The 18,838-nt window shown below is 39.5% G+C and overlaps 1 protein-coding gene across 4 annotated transcripts in view; it reads right to left on the minus strand.

The window, feature by feature from the left end:
• Positions 1-18,838, minus strand: part of INADL (InaD-like (Drosophila)) — a 289,773-nt gene that overhangs the window by 166,402 nt on the left and 104,533 nt on the right. For all 4 annotated transcript variants that reach the window (XM_014549254.1, XM_014549253.1, XM_014549252.1 and 1 more), the window contains exons 22-24: positions 8,764-8,835; positions 6,869-7,046; positions 2,567-2,677 (exon numbers count right to left, since the gene is read on the minus strand). In XM_014549254.1, the coding sequence (XP_014404740.1) occupies positions 2,567-2,677; positions 6,869-7,046; positions 8,764-8,835 (361 nt within the window). The remainder of the gene's footprint in view (positions 1-2,566; positions 2,678-6,868; positions 7,047-8,763; positions 8,836-18,838) is intronic.

Below are 18,838 nucleotides of genomic sequence, written 5' to 3' on the forward strand. Positions count from 1 at the left end.
AGGAAGGGAGCAGGAGAGAGAGAAACATCAATGGGAGAGCGAACGTCCATTGGCTGCTTCCTGCACACCCCCTATGGGGACTGAGCCCGCAACTTGGGCATGTGCCCTGACAGGGAATCAAACCAGCAACCTCGTGCATGGGACAACACTCAATCAACTGAGCCACATCAGACAGAGCCAACAGGGTTTGTTTTTGAACATTAAAAAAAAAAAAATACACAATGCCCCTGTTAAATGTAGTTATGTTATTAAGTGGGGGAAACATTACCTTGGCATGAAAACTATCTATACAAGAATTCAGTATAAATCATGGGTTCTGCTCTGAAATAAGCATTTGCAAAGTAAATCTGAATAGATACACGCATTTCTTTCTAGTATGCTGAAAACACACTCGAGAAATTCAGGAGAAAAAGGTTAAATTAAAAAGGTAATATATTGTTGATACATGTAAAGCATCTGTTAAAGGCACAAGTATAAAAAAATAAAATAAAATACAACTCAAAGAAAATGAAAGTACAATGTTGAACACCACACAGTGTTGATGAGATTTCCATGTGACCACGGCACAGACATCGGGCCTGCCATTAGAAAATGACTTCTTTTGGGGACTTTGAGGTAAAGGCTCATAGTAATGCAAACTGGTAAAAAGTGATAACGCATTTGGCTATATTTCCTATTTCTGTGATGATCAATACTATTTGCAACAATGAGTGAGCCAAAGAGAACACCATTTTGTAAAAATTGTGAACCTTGATCCCTTTCATTGGCTCATCCAACAGGAATCACTTTGTGCTAAAAAAAAAAAAAAAAAAAAAATGGAACAAGTCGTGGGCACAGTAACTAACACCATCACTTGAACATGCTCCCCTGGCTAGGACCACAGAGGGTGCAATGCTTGATGAGCCACATGCACAACGTAGGGGTTAAAAGCGGGGATGAGTGACTTGAGAATGGCACGATGCAGAAGAGCTTTTCTTTTTCTTTTTTTTGAAGAGTTGAGAGAAATTGCACTGTTTATTTCATCCAGGAGAAGATATCCACCCGAGCTCACCAGCAAAGGCTGGACAGAAGCCTGCACTTTTAGGTGGACGTTATAACCTATGTGAATGCTTTCAACATTTTCTTGGCAGGGCATTCACAAGTGCCTCATAAATGTATAATTTGATTGGCTCATTCTAGTTCAAAACGGTTTCTTTCGAAGTATCATTTGGTGAGAAATAATCATGCCAATTTTCCTACTGAACTCAGTTTCCAGAAATAAAAGTGATGGCGTAAACTACTTTCTTGATATTATAAAAGTTTAGAAGTAGATTCCCTAAAAAAAAAAAAAAATCTTGAATTTCGAATGGTATGAAAATCAGAAGGCTTTATTCAGTTCATCTCTCTCAACTAGTCCTGATAGTGCATAAACACAGCGCTAAGACAAAAGGGACTGACCGAACTGCAACACAATGCGCCGGAGCAGAGCTGCCCGTGTGGGGTGAGGCTGCAGCAAGCAGGTTACAAATATGTCGAAATAGCATATTGATGTCCTGGCCTTTGGGGCATCTGTTTGTCCAGTTTACATACAACTATTATTTTCTGTATGCCTTGACATATAAAAGGTTGAAAAGCACTGCAATACTATATTGGACTGTAAATTTTAAAAAGTATATGACATTCTCTCTCCTGTTCAGACACTTTGTGTTGAACAGCTGCCTTCCACTATAAAGTTAAAAAGAAATAAACATTGTGTCCAGTTACAGGGCTTAAAGGTGACATTGCTGCTGCACACTGCAATATAAAATATTCATCCTGCCACAGACATCTGTGTATCAGAGTTCTAATTCTATACCAAAAGAGTGATTTATTCTAGAAAAAATGTTATGATCAAATACAGCCATTTTTGAATTCAGAATCCCAACAGAATTTACAATACAACGTGTTTGTATTTTTTAAAATATATTTCTATTGATTTCAGAGAGCAAGGGAGAGGGAGAGAGAGAGAGAGAGAGAAACATCAATGATGAGAGAAAATCATTGATCAGCTGTCTCCTGCATGTCCCACACTGGGGATGGAGCCCACAACTCGGGCATGTGCCCTGACCAGGAATCAAACCATGACCTCCTGGTTCATAGGTCGACGCTCAACCACTGAGCCATGCCCGCCGGGCAGCATGTTTGTATATATGCTTTAATAAATATACAGAACATTTGATGGTATCACTAGAATGTTCTTATACCTGACCCTCTTTATGTTCAAAGTATTTTATAAACCAACTAACTTGCCTCCAAGTTAAGCAAAGCTGGTAAATAGGGAATCAAGAAATCAAAAACAGGCCTGTTTATTTCCACAGACTGTGACTTATACCAGTACACACTGGAATGACTCAAATTTAATTAGGAGGTCAAAACTGGAGAAAACAATGGAGAAACTGAAATGAATAACTAAATTTTTATGAAGCCAAAGCTTTTTCTAGGCTATAGTAAAAATGGAAATATGTGGAAAAATACTTGGAGGCTAAAGCTTGGTTTACAGATACAGAGAATATTTATAAACTCTTTGAAAACATAAACAAAAGCTTACTCTTGGAGTGGATGACAAGCTCTGAACAACGAACACCACCGGGTTTCCTGCATTCTTAATGGCCTCCACTGCTTCGCTGTGTGAGGCATTCTGCAAATCCACTCCAGACACCTACAACACAGAAGGCATTTATTTGCATTAGAGAGGCGGTAGATACCGTGGATAGGTCAATTCAACATTCATGTGTATTATATACTTATGAGAGCTGCCAGAGTCTAATGAATTACTAGTAAACCAAAGTCAGGAAAAAATAAGATTAGCCCATAAAAAGCTTTGCTGTTCTGGAACACATTTACAGAAGTACTGTATTACCTTCAAGAAAAGTAAACAAGACAAAAATCATAATAACAATAGCCCTGATTAAATGTAATTAGTCAAAATAGTAGCTTAGCAGTAACAGAACCTTAAGCCTCTGAGCTTATAATGTCACCCCTGTCACTAACACAGTACATAGTTCTGGGTCGGGGAAGGAAAAGGTGGGGATCTCTCTGGCATCTTCTCTCACACTGAGAAGAATGATTACTTCAGGCAAATTGTCCACTATCAAAATTAAGCGGTTGAACATTTCTTAAATTCTGTTAAAAAAACAAGTATGAAAACATCTGTAGGTTCCTTCTTCAGGCATATTTTGTGCTTAATAAATTTGGGTAAGGGTAAATGGCTCCTTATTATACAAATCTCAGAGAATCTAATTTGAGAACATGCCCGTAATCTCCAAGACATCCTTTATTTAACAAACATATTTAATAGAACCAATTTTTCAAACTGATCATGTAACAAAGCCTTGGTAATTGTTGGGGTGGCTTATGGTCAGTGGATAGTGACAATTTGTGAATATGGCTTTGCCATAAGGGGACTAAAGAAATAGGAATGTGGGTGGAGAGAAAAGTGGGATCAAGACAGGTTTTTGTTTTTAAGATGGGAGCTATTACAGCAATAATGATGCAGTAGAGAGGCAAAATGAATGAGAGAGAGAGAAAGTGACCACTGTAGAGGCCAATCCTTGGATAGCAAAGAGGGAATGACTTCTGCACAAGTTAGAGAGATTGGCTTTAGATCAGTGGTTCTCAACCTTCTGGCCCTTTAAATACAGTTCCTCATGTTGTGACCCAACCATAAAATTATTTTCGTTGCTACTTCATAACTGTAATGTTGCTACTGTTATGAATCATAATGTAAATATCTGATATGCAGGATGGTCTTAGGCGACCCCTGTGAAAGGGTTGTTCGACTGCCAAAGGGGTCGCGACCCACATGTTGAGAACCGCTGCTTTAGATAGAAGCACAAATAGTTCATTTGTTGTCACAGATACTGTTTGGACAAAAGATTGGTATGCAGTGGGAGCAAGGGGAAGTTCCCTTTTGACTGCTTCTGTTTTGTCAATGAAATAAGAAACAAGGACCATACAGCGAGATTAAGGCTGAGGAGGAGGTACAGGAGGTTTGAAATAGTTATCCCCAGAATAAAATAACTGGGGAGATATTACAGATTGCAGGGCAGAACTAAAGACCCACTTGAGGGAGTGGTCATGAATTTCCACCAGACAGTATGGCAGTTATTTTCTCTGGTGAGGTGGAGACCTGAAGTAAGCAGAGTTGCACAAGTTCAGGGAAAGAAAAGAGGATCAAAGGAGCTGAAAGAGTATGCAAGGGAGTGGTTAGGATGATCTGTCGCTGAATCTGAGCAGAGTAAGGAGAAAAGGGAGCACCCTAGAAGCTGAGGGACAGAGAAGCCAGGGCCCTCAGGCAGGAGACAGAAGCCTAGTGTGTTAGAAGGATTTAAAGGCAGGTGAGTCCGAAGAACAGTGAAAGATGGGGAAGAAGAAGAGAGGTGAGGTCAGGGAGGCAGCTGGAGCCACATCATGCAGGTCTACTAGTAAAAGGCTTTTTATTCTACCAGACATCCATTGGAAGATGTTAATGCTCTGTAAAAGCTCTCTTCTCATTTGAGTGAGGAAGAATAGGAATAATATTAAATGAATAAAGTACGTAGAGAAGAAATTTAAAGTGAAGCTTAAAAGCTGTCACAACAGTTTGATGAAGCTTCTTATAAATAACCTAATCCCCAAAGCATTCAACAGTGAGAGAAGTAGAGGCACATGAGAATTATTTCATCTTCCAGTCACAACCAGCCTTTGTTTCCCTTTTCCACAGAGTTAAATGGGAATCACTGAAGTTGGGAAGTTAGGCAGGGGGGAATGGAAATCTGTCCTATTACAACAGAAAAATATCTACCCAACAGTGTGTCCATTAACACAGATGAATAGCCATTCCTAAAAATTACATTAAATTCAAACTTCCTAGTATAAAAAATTATTTATATGGACCTAAATCCTTCATACAATTGTTTCAATACAGAAAGAAGTGATTATTATGCTTTACTTAGAAAACAAAACAAGCAAGTAATACTTTTCAGGGAAAAAAGTAAACAAATGACTATGCTTGACAAACTATATATTAAAGTGTAACATTTCAAGTCTACAGTGAGTTTGAAGAAATACAAATTATCAAATCTGAGACAAAACAGTGGGTTCTTACTAGTATGTGTAAAAGTGATGATGGACAAGTGAGAGAATACTTTATTTTCAACTGACAGCAGGGAAAGATGGTGGTGGGGGAAAACAAACCAAAATTTAAAAAAATGAAATAATGAAAATTCCAATGAGCAAACAGAAAAAAGACACGCACAAACATGTCACGGAAGAGAATATACAGATGGCAATTAGCACATGAAAAGTTCTTAATATTAATCATTAGCCATTAGGGAAACACAAATGAAAATAATGAGATATCACTAAATACCTATCAGAATGGCTAAAGTGAAAAATAGTGACAACACCAAATGTTGGTGAGGATGCAAAGAACTTGGATCACTCAAACATTGTTGGTGGAAATGTAAAATGGTACAGCCACTCTGGAAAACAGCTTGACAGTTCAAGTCTAAAACTGAACATAGCAGACAACCCAGCAATTGCACTCTTGGGCATTTATCCTAGAGAAACAAAAACTCATTTTCACTCTGGAACTTGTATACAAATGTTTATAGGAGCTTTATTCAGAATAGCCAAGAACTGGAAACTACCCAAATGTCTTTCAATGGATGAAAGGTTAAACTATAGTATATCCTGGAATACTACTCAGCCATATAAAGGAATGAACAGTTGATAGACAGTAAACTGAGTAAACTTCAACCAAATTACACTGACTGAACAAAAGCCAATTTCAAAAAGAGATATAATGAATGATTCCACTTATGTGACAACTGTGAAATAACAAAACTATAGACATGGAGAAACAGATTAGTGGTTGCCAGCAACTAGGGATGGGGAGAGGAGGGCTATAGAAGGGTAGTAATACAAGGGAGTCCTGTGGTAATGACACAGTTGAGTTTCTTTTTTTCTCATATTTTTATTGATTTTAGAGAGGAAGGGAGAGGGAGAAAGAGATAGAAACATTAATGATGAGAGAGAATCATTGATCGGCTGCCTCCTGCACGCCCCCTGCTGGGGATTGAGTCTGCAACCCGGGCATGTGCCCTTGACCGGAATAGAATCTGGGACCTTTCAGTCCGCAGGCTGACGCTCTATCCACCAAGCCAACCAGCTAGGGCCAGTTGAGTTTCTTGATTGTGGTGGTGGTTATGCAAGGCTACACTTGTGATTAAATTGTGTAGAACTATCAACACAAACCCAAATAAGGTCAATGAATTGTGACTATATCAGTATTTGGTTTTGCTATCTATATATATAAAAGCCGATACCCAGGTTGAAGATATTCAAGCAGATACCCAGGTTGAAGATATTCAGTATGGTGTCATCCAATAAAATCTATGCAAAGAAATGTATCAGATTCACACCTCAGGACATTCTCAGTGCTTTGATGTGCCCTTAAAACTCCACTCTACAAAGCCTACCACATGTGAACAATGGATTCATCCTTCCATCAACTTCCAGGGCAACTCTGGGGGGACAGGCATGGCTAGCCCACCTACACACATTTATACAATTTAGAGCTTGTTAAAGACTGTAGGAAAAGCATGATGCCCACCACAGGCCTCATTTTGTTAAATTTCGAAATTGTTTAGTCAATCGAAGCTTTTTGTTTTATTGTTTTATATGCTACCACTCTAACTTTAGAATCTCATACGATTATGCAAACAACATACAAACTAAGGCATCTAAATAAAATACACCAATTGTACACACATATACCCCATCATATGAAGATAGGCATTCTGGCTAAATGATTATTTTACTATTTCATAGTACATTCAAACAAAAGCAGAATTTTAATATCATTTACCTCGAGTATTTTATCTCCAGTTTTAAGAGCGTTTGTTTTTCCTGCTGGACTATCTTCTAAAACTTGTTTGATAAATATACCTTTAAGCTCCTCTCCATTCTTCAGGCGTTTTATAACGGTTTGTCCACCAACAATGCTAATACCAAGAGACACATCGGGTTCTCTAAAAATCTCAACACTGTAAAAAGAATAAAACAAAATACACTCATGTAACAAGTTAATTTAATTTGTTGGACTGTTACTGTAAGTGTTCAATTTGTACCATATCCTTGTGGCTCATATTTTATATAAATATATTTTCTAAATATATTTTTACAAATGTTACGGAAATTGTACCTCATTCCTAAATCATAAGATATTATTGATATTTCATGGCATAGCCCTGGCTGGGTAGCTCAATTGGTTAGAGTGTCATCCCAATATGCCAAGGTTGCAGGTTCGATCCCTGGTCATGGCACATGAAAGAATCAACCAATGAATGCATAAATAAGTGGAACAACAAATTGATGTTTCTCTCTCTCTCTCCCTCACTCTCTTTCTCTCCCCCTTCCTCTCTCTATCTAAAAATCAATAAATTTTTAAAAATTTAAAAAATTCCTGGTGTATGTGAAAGTTCAAATTCTGAAAAAGATAGGTATCTAAAACAATAAATACAACTCAAAATTGAGAGATTTAGCTAGGCCTTAATGTTCCCATCTCCTACCACAATGTTTTCGGTGATTAGTCCTTTTCATCTACACCCATAATATTAGCAAAGATTGGATTAAGGAAAGAACATATGAGTGAAAAAATCAAGAGTCTCTGCAAAAAGCAGAAAATTTCAGACTAAATTAAATTTGCCACTGAGAGGCTTGTTGCCCCAAGCTGCTTTTCCCAGTCAGCAGGTGTAACCTGGGGTTCTTTAAGTGGAGGACAGGTTTTATCTGCTCCTAAGGCAGGATGGTTTTCTTTTCTTCCTACCTTCACATCATTTCAAAAACATAAGGGATAACACTTGGCCCTCAAGGCCCGGCCAGGTGGCTCAATTGGGTGGAGCATTGTCCTGTACACCAAAAGGCTGTGGGTTCAATTCCTGGTCAGAGCACATACCTAGGTTGTGGGTTTGATCCCTAGTTGGGGAGCTTCCAGCAGGCAACCATTCATGTTTCTCTCCCACATTGATGTTCCTCCCCGCCCTGTTCCTCTCTCTCTAAATTCAACAAATATATTCTCGAGTGAGGATTAAAACAAAATCAAAACAAAAAACTTGACCCTCAACATATTATGAATTTTCCCCCCCAATTGCATTAATTAGCCAATAATTAATGCAAATAAAAAAGTAGCTCAGAAAACAGTTCTTAAGAGTTTTTAAGACAAAACTCATAAGTGCAAGAAAAAATAGTTTTTGTGGGCACAGTGAAATTAATAATGCATGAAGAATAGACAGAGCAGCTAAAGGAAGACTTTAATAATCTTAATAAAGTACGCCCCTCATGCCTACATAAAATTACAAGAGTATCTAAGAGAAGATGGGCCCAACACATTCTGTTTGCTCACACAAGGCACAAGGGATTGGAGGGAGAAATAAATTGGCATATGGTACAGCCTCACTACTGTTGTTGTTTATACATAAAGAAGCTTTACTATAATCAAGGCAGCCCTATCTGCCCTTAGTGAGGCAGTGATAAACTATGCTTAGTCCATCAGTTACTGTCATAGATGGACATTTGAAAATTGCTTTCTCTGAAAGAGTATGATATTTTCCTAACATCGGGTGTAGTCATTTTGCCTGACTACATATGAATAGCAATTTCTCAATCATTAGCGAATGACTGAATGACAGTAATATTAAATTAAAGAAAAAAGCAGCTGATTGTGTTGTTCTATTGAGAAAGCCAATAATGTCATCAACATACATTCTTGGTGGACCCCAGTGACTGAAGTTTGGAGTTTCTTCCCCTTCACCTTCTTCTCTCTCAGGTAGCTCACTAAGGAGGAAAAAAAATACACACACAATTTATAAAACATAAAATTGCACAATCTATATGTAAACAGTTCTTAATTTTTAAGCTTTTAAAATATTTACATCAATAGTTAACTATCCATACAAAGTAAAAATATATTGTTTTAATGTTCAACTCAACAAATATTTACCCAGCACCAGAAAATCATAGATTATAAGCTCTGTTATCGGTGACACTCTATATGCTATTTTAAAAAATTGTGTGTTTGATTTGTGCAATATTTGTTCCTCTATCAATATAAAAACTAGAGGCCCAGTGCACGAATTCGTGGACGGGTGGGGTCTGGCCAGCCCGGCCCCAATTGGGACCAATCGGGGGCCAGGCCGGCAGGGGGAGGGGATGAGGGAGGTCAGCCAGCTGGCCTGCCCCCAATTGGGGCGGGGGGGCAATTGGGGGAAGGGCCAGATGTGGGGAGTGGCCGCTGGTGGTTGGCTGGAGGGAGGGGCCCCAGGTGGTTGACAGACCAGCCCACACCCTGGTTGAATTCCTGGTCGAACTCCCGGTTGAGGGGACAATTTGCATATTAGCCTTTTATTATATAGGATATATTCCTTAAAACTTGATATTGACTAGCTCAGAGAATAGATCAACATAAATGGCTTAACACGATCCCTCTTTCTAAATTTTTCTGTCACTCTAAATAATTCCCGTCACTGGTATCCCATGAATATCTTGTGTAGTTATACATCACTTTTCAGTTTACAGAGAGATTTACTCATGTTATCTAATCCAATCCTCCCACCTACCATACCACAACCATACTTTCACCCATCAAGTATGTTAGCATGGAGCTGCTTAATAACAAAATGCTGAATTACAGAGTAATTATATAAGTAGTGCTATCTAATAGGGTAGAGACATTGCCATAATAATTATCTGGAAGAGGAGCCAGGAGTGCTAAGCTCCACTCTAACCTGTGCCATGAAATAGGTATGTGACTCTGGACCACCCAATGAAATAATGTGTCTGATACTCTAAACTGTAATACTCTATATAAAAATGTAGGCACTACCTCTTTCATTTCATTTTCACAAAAAACCCGTGAAGTAGGCACAGCAGGCCACATAACTATATTTTTCACATGAGGAACTGAGGCTCAGACATTCTACACAACTTCCTCACAGTACCCAAGTCTTTCTTTCCGCACAAAGTTTCAATGCTCCATTATTCTCTGAACTCTGAACTGTCCTGTAAAAAGTAACAAAACTCAACTTCCTTGCCATTCTACAGACTTTCTAGGATATGATGGTTTAAGGGTAACTGTAAAGGAGAAAGCTGAAAGGATCTAGACATTCCAAAAATCAGGTAAGAAATTGGGATCGTTAGGGATCATTAACATCTCACCCACTACCACATGGCCTTCTTGCCTTCACCAATCTGTTTTTTATGATTAGAAGATCATAGCATTCAGGGGCAAACAGCCTGGCAGATATCTGCTGGTTACTTATCTAATGTCCTCTCTCCCACTTTCCCTTACCAACAGAACTCTGTTATTCCAGGTGGCACTTTGCCCAGCTCTAAAAAAATACATTTGTGTATTTCCTTTCAGTTAATGGTAACTGTGAGGATAGGGAAGCAAAAGTCCCTGGATGAGACTTCCAGGAAAACTTATTAAATGGAGGGAGAATCAGTTGGCAGGAGGCTTTTGCTCTGCACCCTTCCCTTCTCCTTGCTTAGAAGGCAGAGATGATATTGGTGGTGAAGCATTCCATCTTAAAATCATGAAGAAACCACGAGTAGCCATCCAGTAAGGACAGCAGAGAAGAAAGGAAGAACATGTTTCAGACCCTGACAGACCACTTTCTTCAAAACTTTTTACATGAAAAAAATTAAGGCCCTGCTTAGTTAAAAAAATGCTAAAGGGGGGGTCAGGGGGGGGGGATTCTGTGTATGAGCCTCTGAATGCAATCCCTAAATGATACTCCCATGATTCTACCAATTTAAGCAAAGTGTTCATTTTATCACATCACATTATTATTCATTGGATAGTTGTAATCATCACATAAACTTTCATATTTTGATTACCCTATGTAACAGTAACAAAGATTAAATGAGAAAAAACTGGCATTTACTGGTAACTGAAGCTCAACCAATATTCATTTCCTTTGCAAGTTTTTCATTTTTTGCATCAAAATTTCTCCCACATCCTGTATAATAAAACCCTAATATGCAAATCAACTGAATGGCGGAACAACCGGTCACTATGATGCGCACTGACCACCAGGGGCAGACGCTCAATGCAGGAGCTGCCCCCTGGTGGTCAGTGTGCTCCCACAGGGGGAGCGCTGCTCAGCCAGAAGCTGGGCTCAAGGCTGGCAAGCGCAGGGGGGGGAGCCTCTCCCGCCTCTGCAGCAGCGCTAAGGACCCCTGGGGGGGGGGGGATGTCCTCCGAGGGCTCCCAGACTGCAAGAGGGCGCAGGCCAGGCAGAGGATCCCCCTCCCCCCAGTGCACGAATGTCATGCAGCAGGCCTCTAGTAAGAAATAAATAACTAGAGGAGAGACCAAGATGGCGGCATAGGTAAACACCGCAGACTGCTGCCGCAAACAACCACTTCAAAAATACAACTAAAAGACAGAACGGACATCACCCAGAACCACAGGAAGGCTGGCTGAGGAGAGACTCTTCAACTAGAAGGAAAAATAACAGCACACCGAGGCTCAGAGGAGGCGCAGTGTGGAAAAAACTCAGGTGCGGAGGTGCGCGCGCAAAGCGGGCTGGTGGCTGAGAGCGCGGTTGTCGTTTTCGGTCAGGGGGGAGTCTCAGACTCTGAGCTCCAGATACGGGCGAATCGCTGGGGACTCGGACCCAAACGGGAGAAGCGGGAGTGTCTGGCATCAGTTGGAAGGCAGCTTTCCCTCCGAGGTTTGCAGCGGTTCCGGGGGTTCTGAGAAGCAGAGCCTCTGGGAACAGGACTGAGGGCACCATAACGGCTCCCTCCGCCCGCCCTGTTGAGCCCGCCCCGCCCAAGCCCTGCGCAGAGCCATTTGCCGGATAGCCTCAGGCAAAGGCTAGATTAGCACCTCCCCAGAGGACAGAAGTTTTCCGCGGCAGACACAGCTGATTCACACAGCCAGTCGGCCTGGTGGTCAAATCCCTCTAGTATTAACTACAACAATCAAGGCTCAACTAGAACAAGACTGCGCACAAAGACCACTAGGGGGTGCACCAAGAAAGCATAAAAAATGCGGAGACAAAAAAACATGACAGAAATGGAGGATATAGAGCTAAAAATCGCAATTTTGAGGGCTTGCAAAAATGTGCTAGAAGCTGTCAATAAACTTGAGGAGAGAGTCACGAAAACTAATGAGACCCTCGATGCTATGATAAAGAACCAACTAGAAATTAAGCATACACGGACTGAAATAAAGAATATTATACAGACACCCAATAGCAGACCAGAGGAGCGCAAGAATCAAGTCAAAGATTTGAAATGCGAAGAAGCAAAAAACACCCAACCGGAAAAGCAAAATGAAAAAAGAATCCGAAAATACGAAGATAGTGTAAGGAGCCTCTGGGACAGCTTCAAGCGTACCAACATCAGAATAATAGGGGTGCCAGAAGATGAGAGACAGCAAGATATTGAAAACCTATTTGAAGAAATAATGGCAGAAAACTTCCCCCACCTGGTGAAAGAAATGGACTTACAGGTCCAAGAAGCGCAGAGAACCCCAAACAAAAGGAATCCAAAGAGGACCACACCAAGACACATCATAATTAAAATGCCAAGAGCAAAAGACAAAGAGAGAATCTTAAAAGCAGCAAGAGAAAGAGACTCAATTACCTACAAGGGAATACCCATACGACTGTCAGCTGATTTCTCAACAGAAACTTTGCAGGCCAGAAGGGAATGGCAAGAAATATTCAAAGTGATGAATACCAAGAACCTACAACCAAGATTACTTTATCCAGCAAAGCTATCATTCAGAATTGAAGGTCAGATAAAGAGCTTCACAGATAAGGAAAAGCTAAAGGAGTTCATCACCACTAAACCAGTATTATACGAAATGCTGAAAGGTATCCTTTAAGAAGAGGAAGAAGAAAAAGGTAAAGATACAAATTGTGAACAACAAACATGCATCTATCAACAAGTGAATCTAAGAACCAAGTGAATAAATAATCTGATGTACAGAATGAACTGGTGATTATAATGAATCAGGGACATAGAAAGGGAATGGACTGACTATTCTTGGGGGGGAAAGGGGAATGGGAGATGCGGGAAGAAACTGGACAAAAATCGTGCACCTATGGATGAGGACAGTGGGTGGGGAGTGAGGGCGGAGGGTGGGGCGGGAACTGGGAGGAGGGGAGTTATGGGGGGGAAAAAAAGAGGAACAAATGTAACCTGAACAATAAAGATTTAATTAAAAAAAATAAATAAAATATCTTTTCATTAAAATTAAAAAAAAATTAAAAAAAGAAATAAATAACTAATGTCTGTCCTGATTTCTGACATAGAAAATTCCTTGGAATTTCCTTTGTGATATGGGTGATAAGAACATTTTTTGTTATTAATAACAATCTCCTTTTAAGCAGAACTGAGTTTGTGCTAATAAGGTGATTCTTGGTAGGACCCTGGATAGTTTTGGATGGGTGCTGCTGCCAGAGAACAAAGAGGTGATTAGAATTGGAACGTTCAGTCCCACCCTCAGCCCCACCTCTGGGAAGGGGAGCGGGGTTAAAGATTGAGTTCAAGCACCAATGGCTAATGATGTAAATAACTGTGCCTACTTAATGGGATCTCCATAAAAATAAAAATAAAAGAACCCTAAAGGACAGGGTTCAGAGAGCCTCCAGGTTGAAGAACACCTCAAGGTGCTGGGAGGGTGATGTGCCGAGAAGAATGGAAGCACTGTGCACACCCACACCTCCCCACACCACCTGCCCTGTGTCTCTTTCCCGTCTGGCTATTCCTGAGTTGTATCCTTTACAATAAACCAGTGATAGTAAAGCACTTTCTTGAGTTCTGTGAGCCCTCCTCACATGCCCAAGGGAGGGGCTGTGGGAACACCCAATTTCAAGCTGTTTGGTCAGAAGTACAGTTGGCAACGGGCATCTGAAGTCAGGGCAGTCTTACAGGGCAGAACCTTTATGCTGTGGAGTCTGCAATAACTCCCAGTAGCTGGTGTCAGAGAGAACTGGTTGTTGTGTGAAGGAAAAACTCACACATTTGGTGTCAGAAGTGTTGTGAGCAAAAATAGTTCATAATAGGCACTATGGAAAACACACACACATATGCATCTTTATTGTGATACAAATATGCTATCATTATAGGAATTAAATTCTTTAAAAAAATAAAGTAGAATGAAAACCAAGCTTTAATATTAGTATAAGCTATCAATTTTTCTATTAAAAAATAAAAACCAAAAATATCCTAAACTGCTAGCTTTCACAAATTAAGAGAAGGGTTTGGGGGGGGGGGGGGGGGGTCTAGAATATGGAAAGTTTTAGATAAAGTATGTAACAAAAAGATTATTTTGTTGAAAGAGACTCACTGACTAGTTCAAAGAATATTATCTTTCTTCAGGAAATTGGTATGTGCTTACTTTAATCAGATTATTTTATACTTAAAGAGAGAAAACTTGCAAAAGCTCACCCACTTAGTGTGAGTAGGTTTGGAAATGCAGTCAGAGGAGATGAGCAACTATACCGACTGATGTAGTCACTTTACATTGGTGAAGGCATATATATACCTTTTAACCTCAAATAAAATTCAATTGAGAAAGTAAAATACTTTTATTACACGTATGAAGGTATAAATTTTCACAAACATATTTAAAACTTTAATGAGGGATTTCTAACCAAATTTTACAATTTGCACTGTAATTAAGTATGGTCAATAGCTCAATCAGTTAAAGTTTTAAATTTTTCAAATAACTGAAATTTACCTCTTACCTTGAACCAGTTTTTCCCCGAGGGAATTAAACATCCAATAAAAACAATGTTTTTTATTTCAAACCTTTTTAACAAATGCCCAAAGTTATCATTCTTTACAGATTTGGGAGAAAAGATGGAGTAGCTCATTAGTGAACAGGTGGGTGTTATTAGTAAGACTTGATCATGATATACAATCCCTTTGCGAATAAAATCTTCAACATCATACCAAAGTCAGATGGATCCAGATAGCCAAGGTGACCTTTCCTTTTCAATATACCTTTAAAATAGGACCAACTCACAGTTAATAAAACAAGGTGTCAGAGGCTAAAGGCTTGGGAGGAGGATGAACTTGAGATGAAAGACTTTTAAAATTGACAAGAAATCCATATAAAATTTCTACATACTAAGCCATATGAGGGCCAAGAAAACTCGGCACCCTAAAGGGATTAAGCAGGAAGAGTTCTGGTTGTGACTAAGCTATGTCATGATTTCTTTTGCCTCTTTAAATATAGATTTTATATGGCAATTTGCTGTGACATGCCATAGGGAATACCTAGTGTTTGAAACCAGGGAGGATGGGTACTAGTGTTCTCCAAACTAGCTAGTTTACTTATACAGATGTTACCGTGATTTCTGAGGGTACGAAGCAAATTATTACTTGGCACCAGTACACAGAAAGAATCAGGCATTCCTCATATTAAAGGTTAGAATGGCGCAGACCTGTGCTCAGTGAAAAGAAGCCAGACACACAAAAAAGTCCTACTGTGTGATTATACTTGCATGAGTTCTAGAACTGGATAAATACGTTACAGTATAAGAAGTCACATCAGTAGTTGCCTTGGACAAGGCACTGCCAAGAGAACGGGCGAACTTTCTGTGGTGATAGAAATGTTCAGTATCTTAATTGGACTGTCGGCAATATGAATCTACACAGTGATCAACATCAAGGAAACTGTCCCTTAAAAATCTGTGCATTTTATTCATATGTACAATTGTGTTTAAGAGTTTTGTTAAGGAAATGAAAGCTCAAGTCACAAAGGGTAACTTGCTTCCTTCAGTCAACTTTACGTCTCTTTTGGCCTTTTGTAGAGCCTGGCTTAGTAATCAAAGATCTAAATATAGTCTCAAAGACATTAGTGTAATAGTCTTATGTACTTCCTGCCCTAATTTTTCACATTTATCTTCCCCTGCAGTGTGGACAACAGCTGCAACAGAAATATACTGGAAACCTCCTCTTTCTCCTCCCAACTCAAAATATTCCAGAGTAGTCCTCTCTCAAATGCATATATTTCTTTTCTTCCTTTTCCTCAGCCTCTTACCAATGTTCTGAATTTATACAAAATTTTTGGCAGTTTATCCCAAAGGTAAACCTATTAAATATCCACCACTCACTTAAAAGGCACTAAATGCCAAGCACTGTATTGGGAGCTCAAAATATAACAATCATTTAATCTTTCCCCCACCATCACTCCTGCCTCCTGTTCTACCTCCACCACTCTAACAAAGTATGTAATATGTAAAGTATTTCTTTTCATTTGCATCCTATTATACCGATAGCATGATGTCTTGTCAATTTTAAAAGTCTTTCATCTCAAGTTCATCCTCCTCCCAAGCCTTTAGCCTCTGACACCTTGTTTTATTAACTGTGAGTTAGTCCTATTTTATTAGAAAACAAACAAACAGCCTACAATCTCCTTGAATGTTTTTTTTTTTAAATCCAGCAATAATGAATACTACCCTAGATAAACCTCATGGCTCATGAGTCTATCATTGTCACTGAGCATCACTGCTGACCGTTCATTAGACATTTACTATGTTCAAGGCATTATATGAAGCCCTTTATATTCACTTTTATTTAATCCGTAAAAGTACCTACTTTATAAATGAGAAATTCTGGACACAAGGGAAGCCTTCTCAGGGCCATGTAGCTATAAATACTAGAGGGAAAATCTGAACAACACCCACAATATGTCTATACCACAGATCTGCTATTAGTCTGAGAGATGTGCATGTCCCCCCTTATAGGCACCCATATGTCCTCAGGCAGCAGGCGATGACAAAGATGAGTTAGAAAAAGACTGAAGCCAGGTGAGTTCGGAAGACCTGATCTCAAGTGACCTTATGAAGAAAGGGGGGTACTTGGGACAAAATAGCTCAGATTCCTTCCAGAGTTATCCTACCCACCGGCCCATAGTTCTCCTCGTAGAGAGCCCCACTTTGAGGGTGAGTCTGACCTCTTAATACTTGTCCTGCCTCCAAACACAAGGAGAAGTTGGCTTGACACACATATATATGCACATTAAAGAACTACACTACAATTAATGCAAAGAAGAAACTCTAAGATATTATTTAGTACTTCATGACACACTGATAATCTAAAAGACTCTCTCCCAAAAGAATCTATGCATTGCTCAGGAAGACTCCTGAGTGGCAATTAGTATTCACCTCGGATGCTAACTCCATGGGCATTCGCTAAAAGATTAAAACGGGGACTATGATTTACAGGAAGTCTTCTGGAACCTGCTGAGACTTAAATATATCCTGAATCTATGCAAGCAAGCCAAAAGTACAACTTTCAATGCAAGACTGATCTCCCAAGACAAAATTAGGTTGGAGCCCTTAAATGCCTGAGCTTGCATAAGAAATTGACTTGTTAAAGTACTCATTTTAGGAGAAAAAAGCAATGGGATAGGAGTAAAGCCTATCTTCCTTCTCAGAAGCTGGGAGAATTAAGATACAACTGATGTTCCATTTTGTCTTCTGCGTGAGGAAGGAGGGGTGGGTTTGGAAATTTGTTTAGACCTTTTCCAATTCTACAGTTAATAATTCTATAGCTTTAGAGAAGTAGCCCCATTTCTGAATTCTTCAGCCAGAGTCAATGATTAACACTAAGCATAAGGGAAATTTAAAAGACAAAAGTGTCTCATTTAAAAAGTAATTTGACCACATAAAAGTCATAAAATATATTGCTAACACTTCCAGTACTGCCACTCCCAGGCATCTCTCCTAAAGAAACAAATGCATTGCTTGTTTAACACTGTGAGTTCCTCCAGGAGCTGGTTAGGTCATTAGGACACCAGGCCTGCTAGCACCGCCCCTCTGCACTCCAGTTCTGCTGCGTGAAAAGCCACCAGATTGTCCTAGTTGGGTCTATCTGTGTCTTCCCTTTCCACTCAGAGATGAGCTACGCAGAAGCACAAAGAACAACGTTTCATGAAGTTTCTATCTAAAACTCTAGGTGAAGGTCACAGGTTATTGAATAGAGAAGACAATATCATTGTGTTGATAGATGATATAAAATCATTCTTGGACTAAGGGTTTAATAAAAACATTAGGGCCAATCAATCCCACCCTATCACTCATTCCTGTTACGCTATGTCAGTACCTCCAGCTCCTTTGTTCACTCCTCTCCTGTACTCAAAGTGCTACACCACTCTGGTTTCGCCTTCATATATCACTCCATCCTCCAACACCTGCCCAGCCAAACTACCCATCACTCTGTGGAATTTCCTTGAGTTGTAAAGAAACTACTCCATGCACTAACCTCTTCACTGAATGTTCTCAATACCTTCTCTGTTCTCTCAACAGCTGCTGGTTCTTTGTCATGATACCACACTCAAGTGGTTAGTGCTCATTCTCTTACTCTCTGGGAAGTTGGCAAGAGGGGCCAATATTTTTCTAAACTCCCTTCCATCACTAAGCCATTACTCCCCTACCCTTGTTTTAAAAGCTAATCTCTACTCTCACACTTCTCCTTTTAATGCCACTCTACTAGCACCCCAACACTCTTGTAAATAGCTTTTCCCCTAAATGACAGAAAAAAATCAAGGTCACTGGCTCTCTATACGAACTATGTGTAATCACCCCCCCTTCCTAGAATTTACATATTTCTTTTTTTTTTTTTTAATTTTTTTTTTTTTTCCACTCTTGTAAGCTTTTCCCCTAAATGACAGAAAAAAATCAAGGTCACTGGCTCTCTATACGAACTATGTGTAATCACCCCCCCTTCCTACTAGTTACATATTTCTTTTTTTTTTTTTTAATTTTTTTTTTTTTTTTTCTTAAACTTTTAAAAAGGGAATTATTATTGT

The sequence above is a fragment of the Myotis brandtii genome, unplaced genomic scaffold, assembly GCF_000412655.1.
Source record: "Myotis brandtii unplaced genomic scaffold, ASM41265v1 scaffold540, whole genome shotgun sequence".
Taxonomy (NCBI): Eukaryota; Metazoa; Chordata; class Mammalia; order Chiroptera; family Vespertilionidae; genus Myotis; species Myotis brandtii.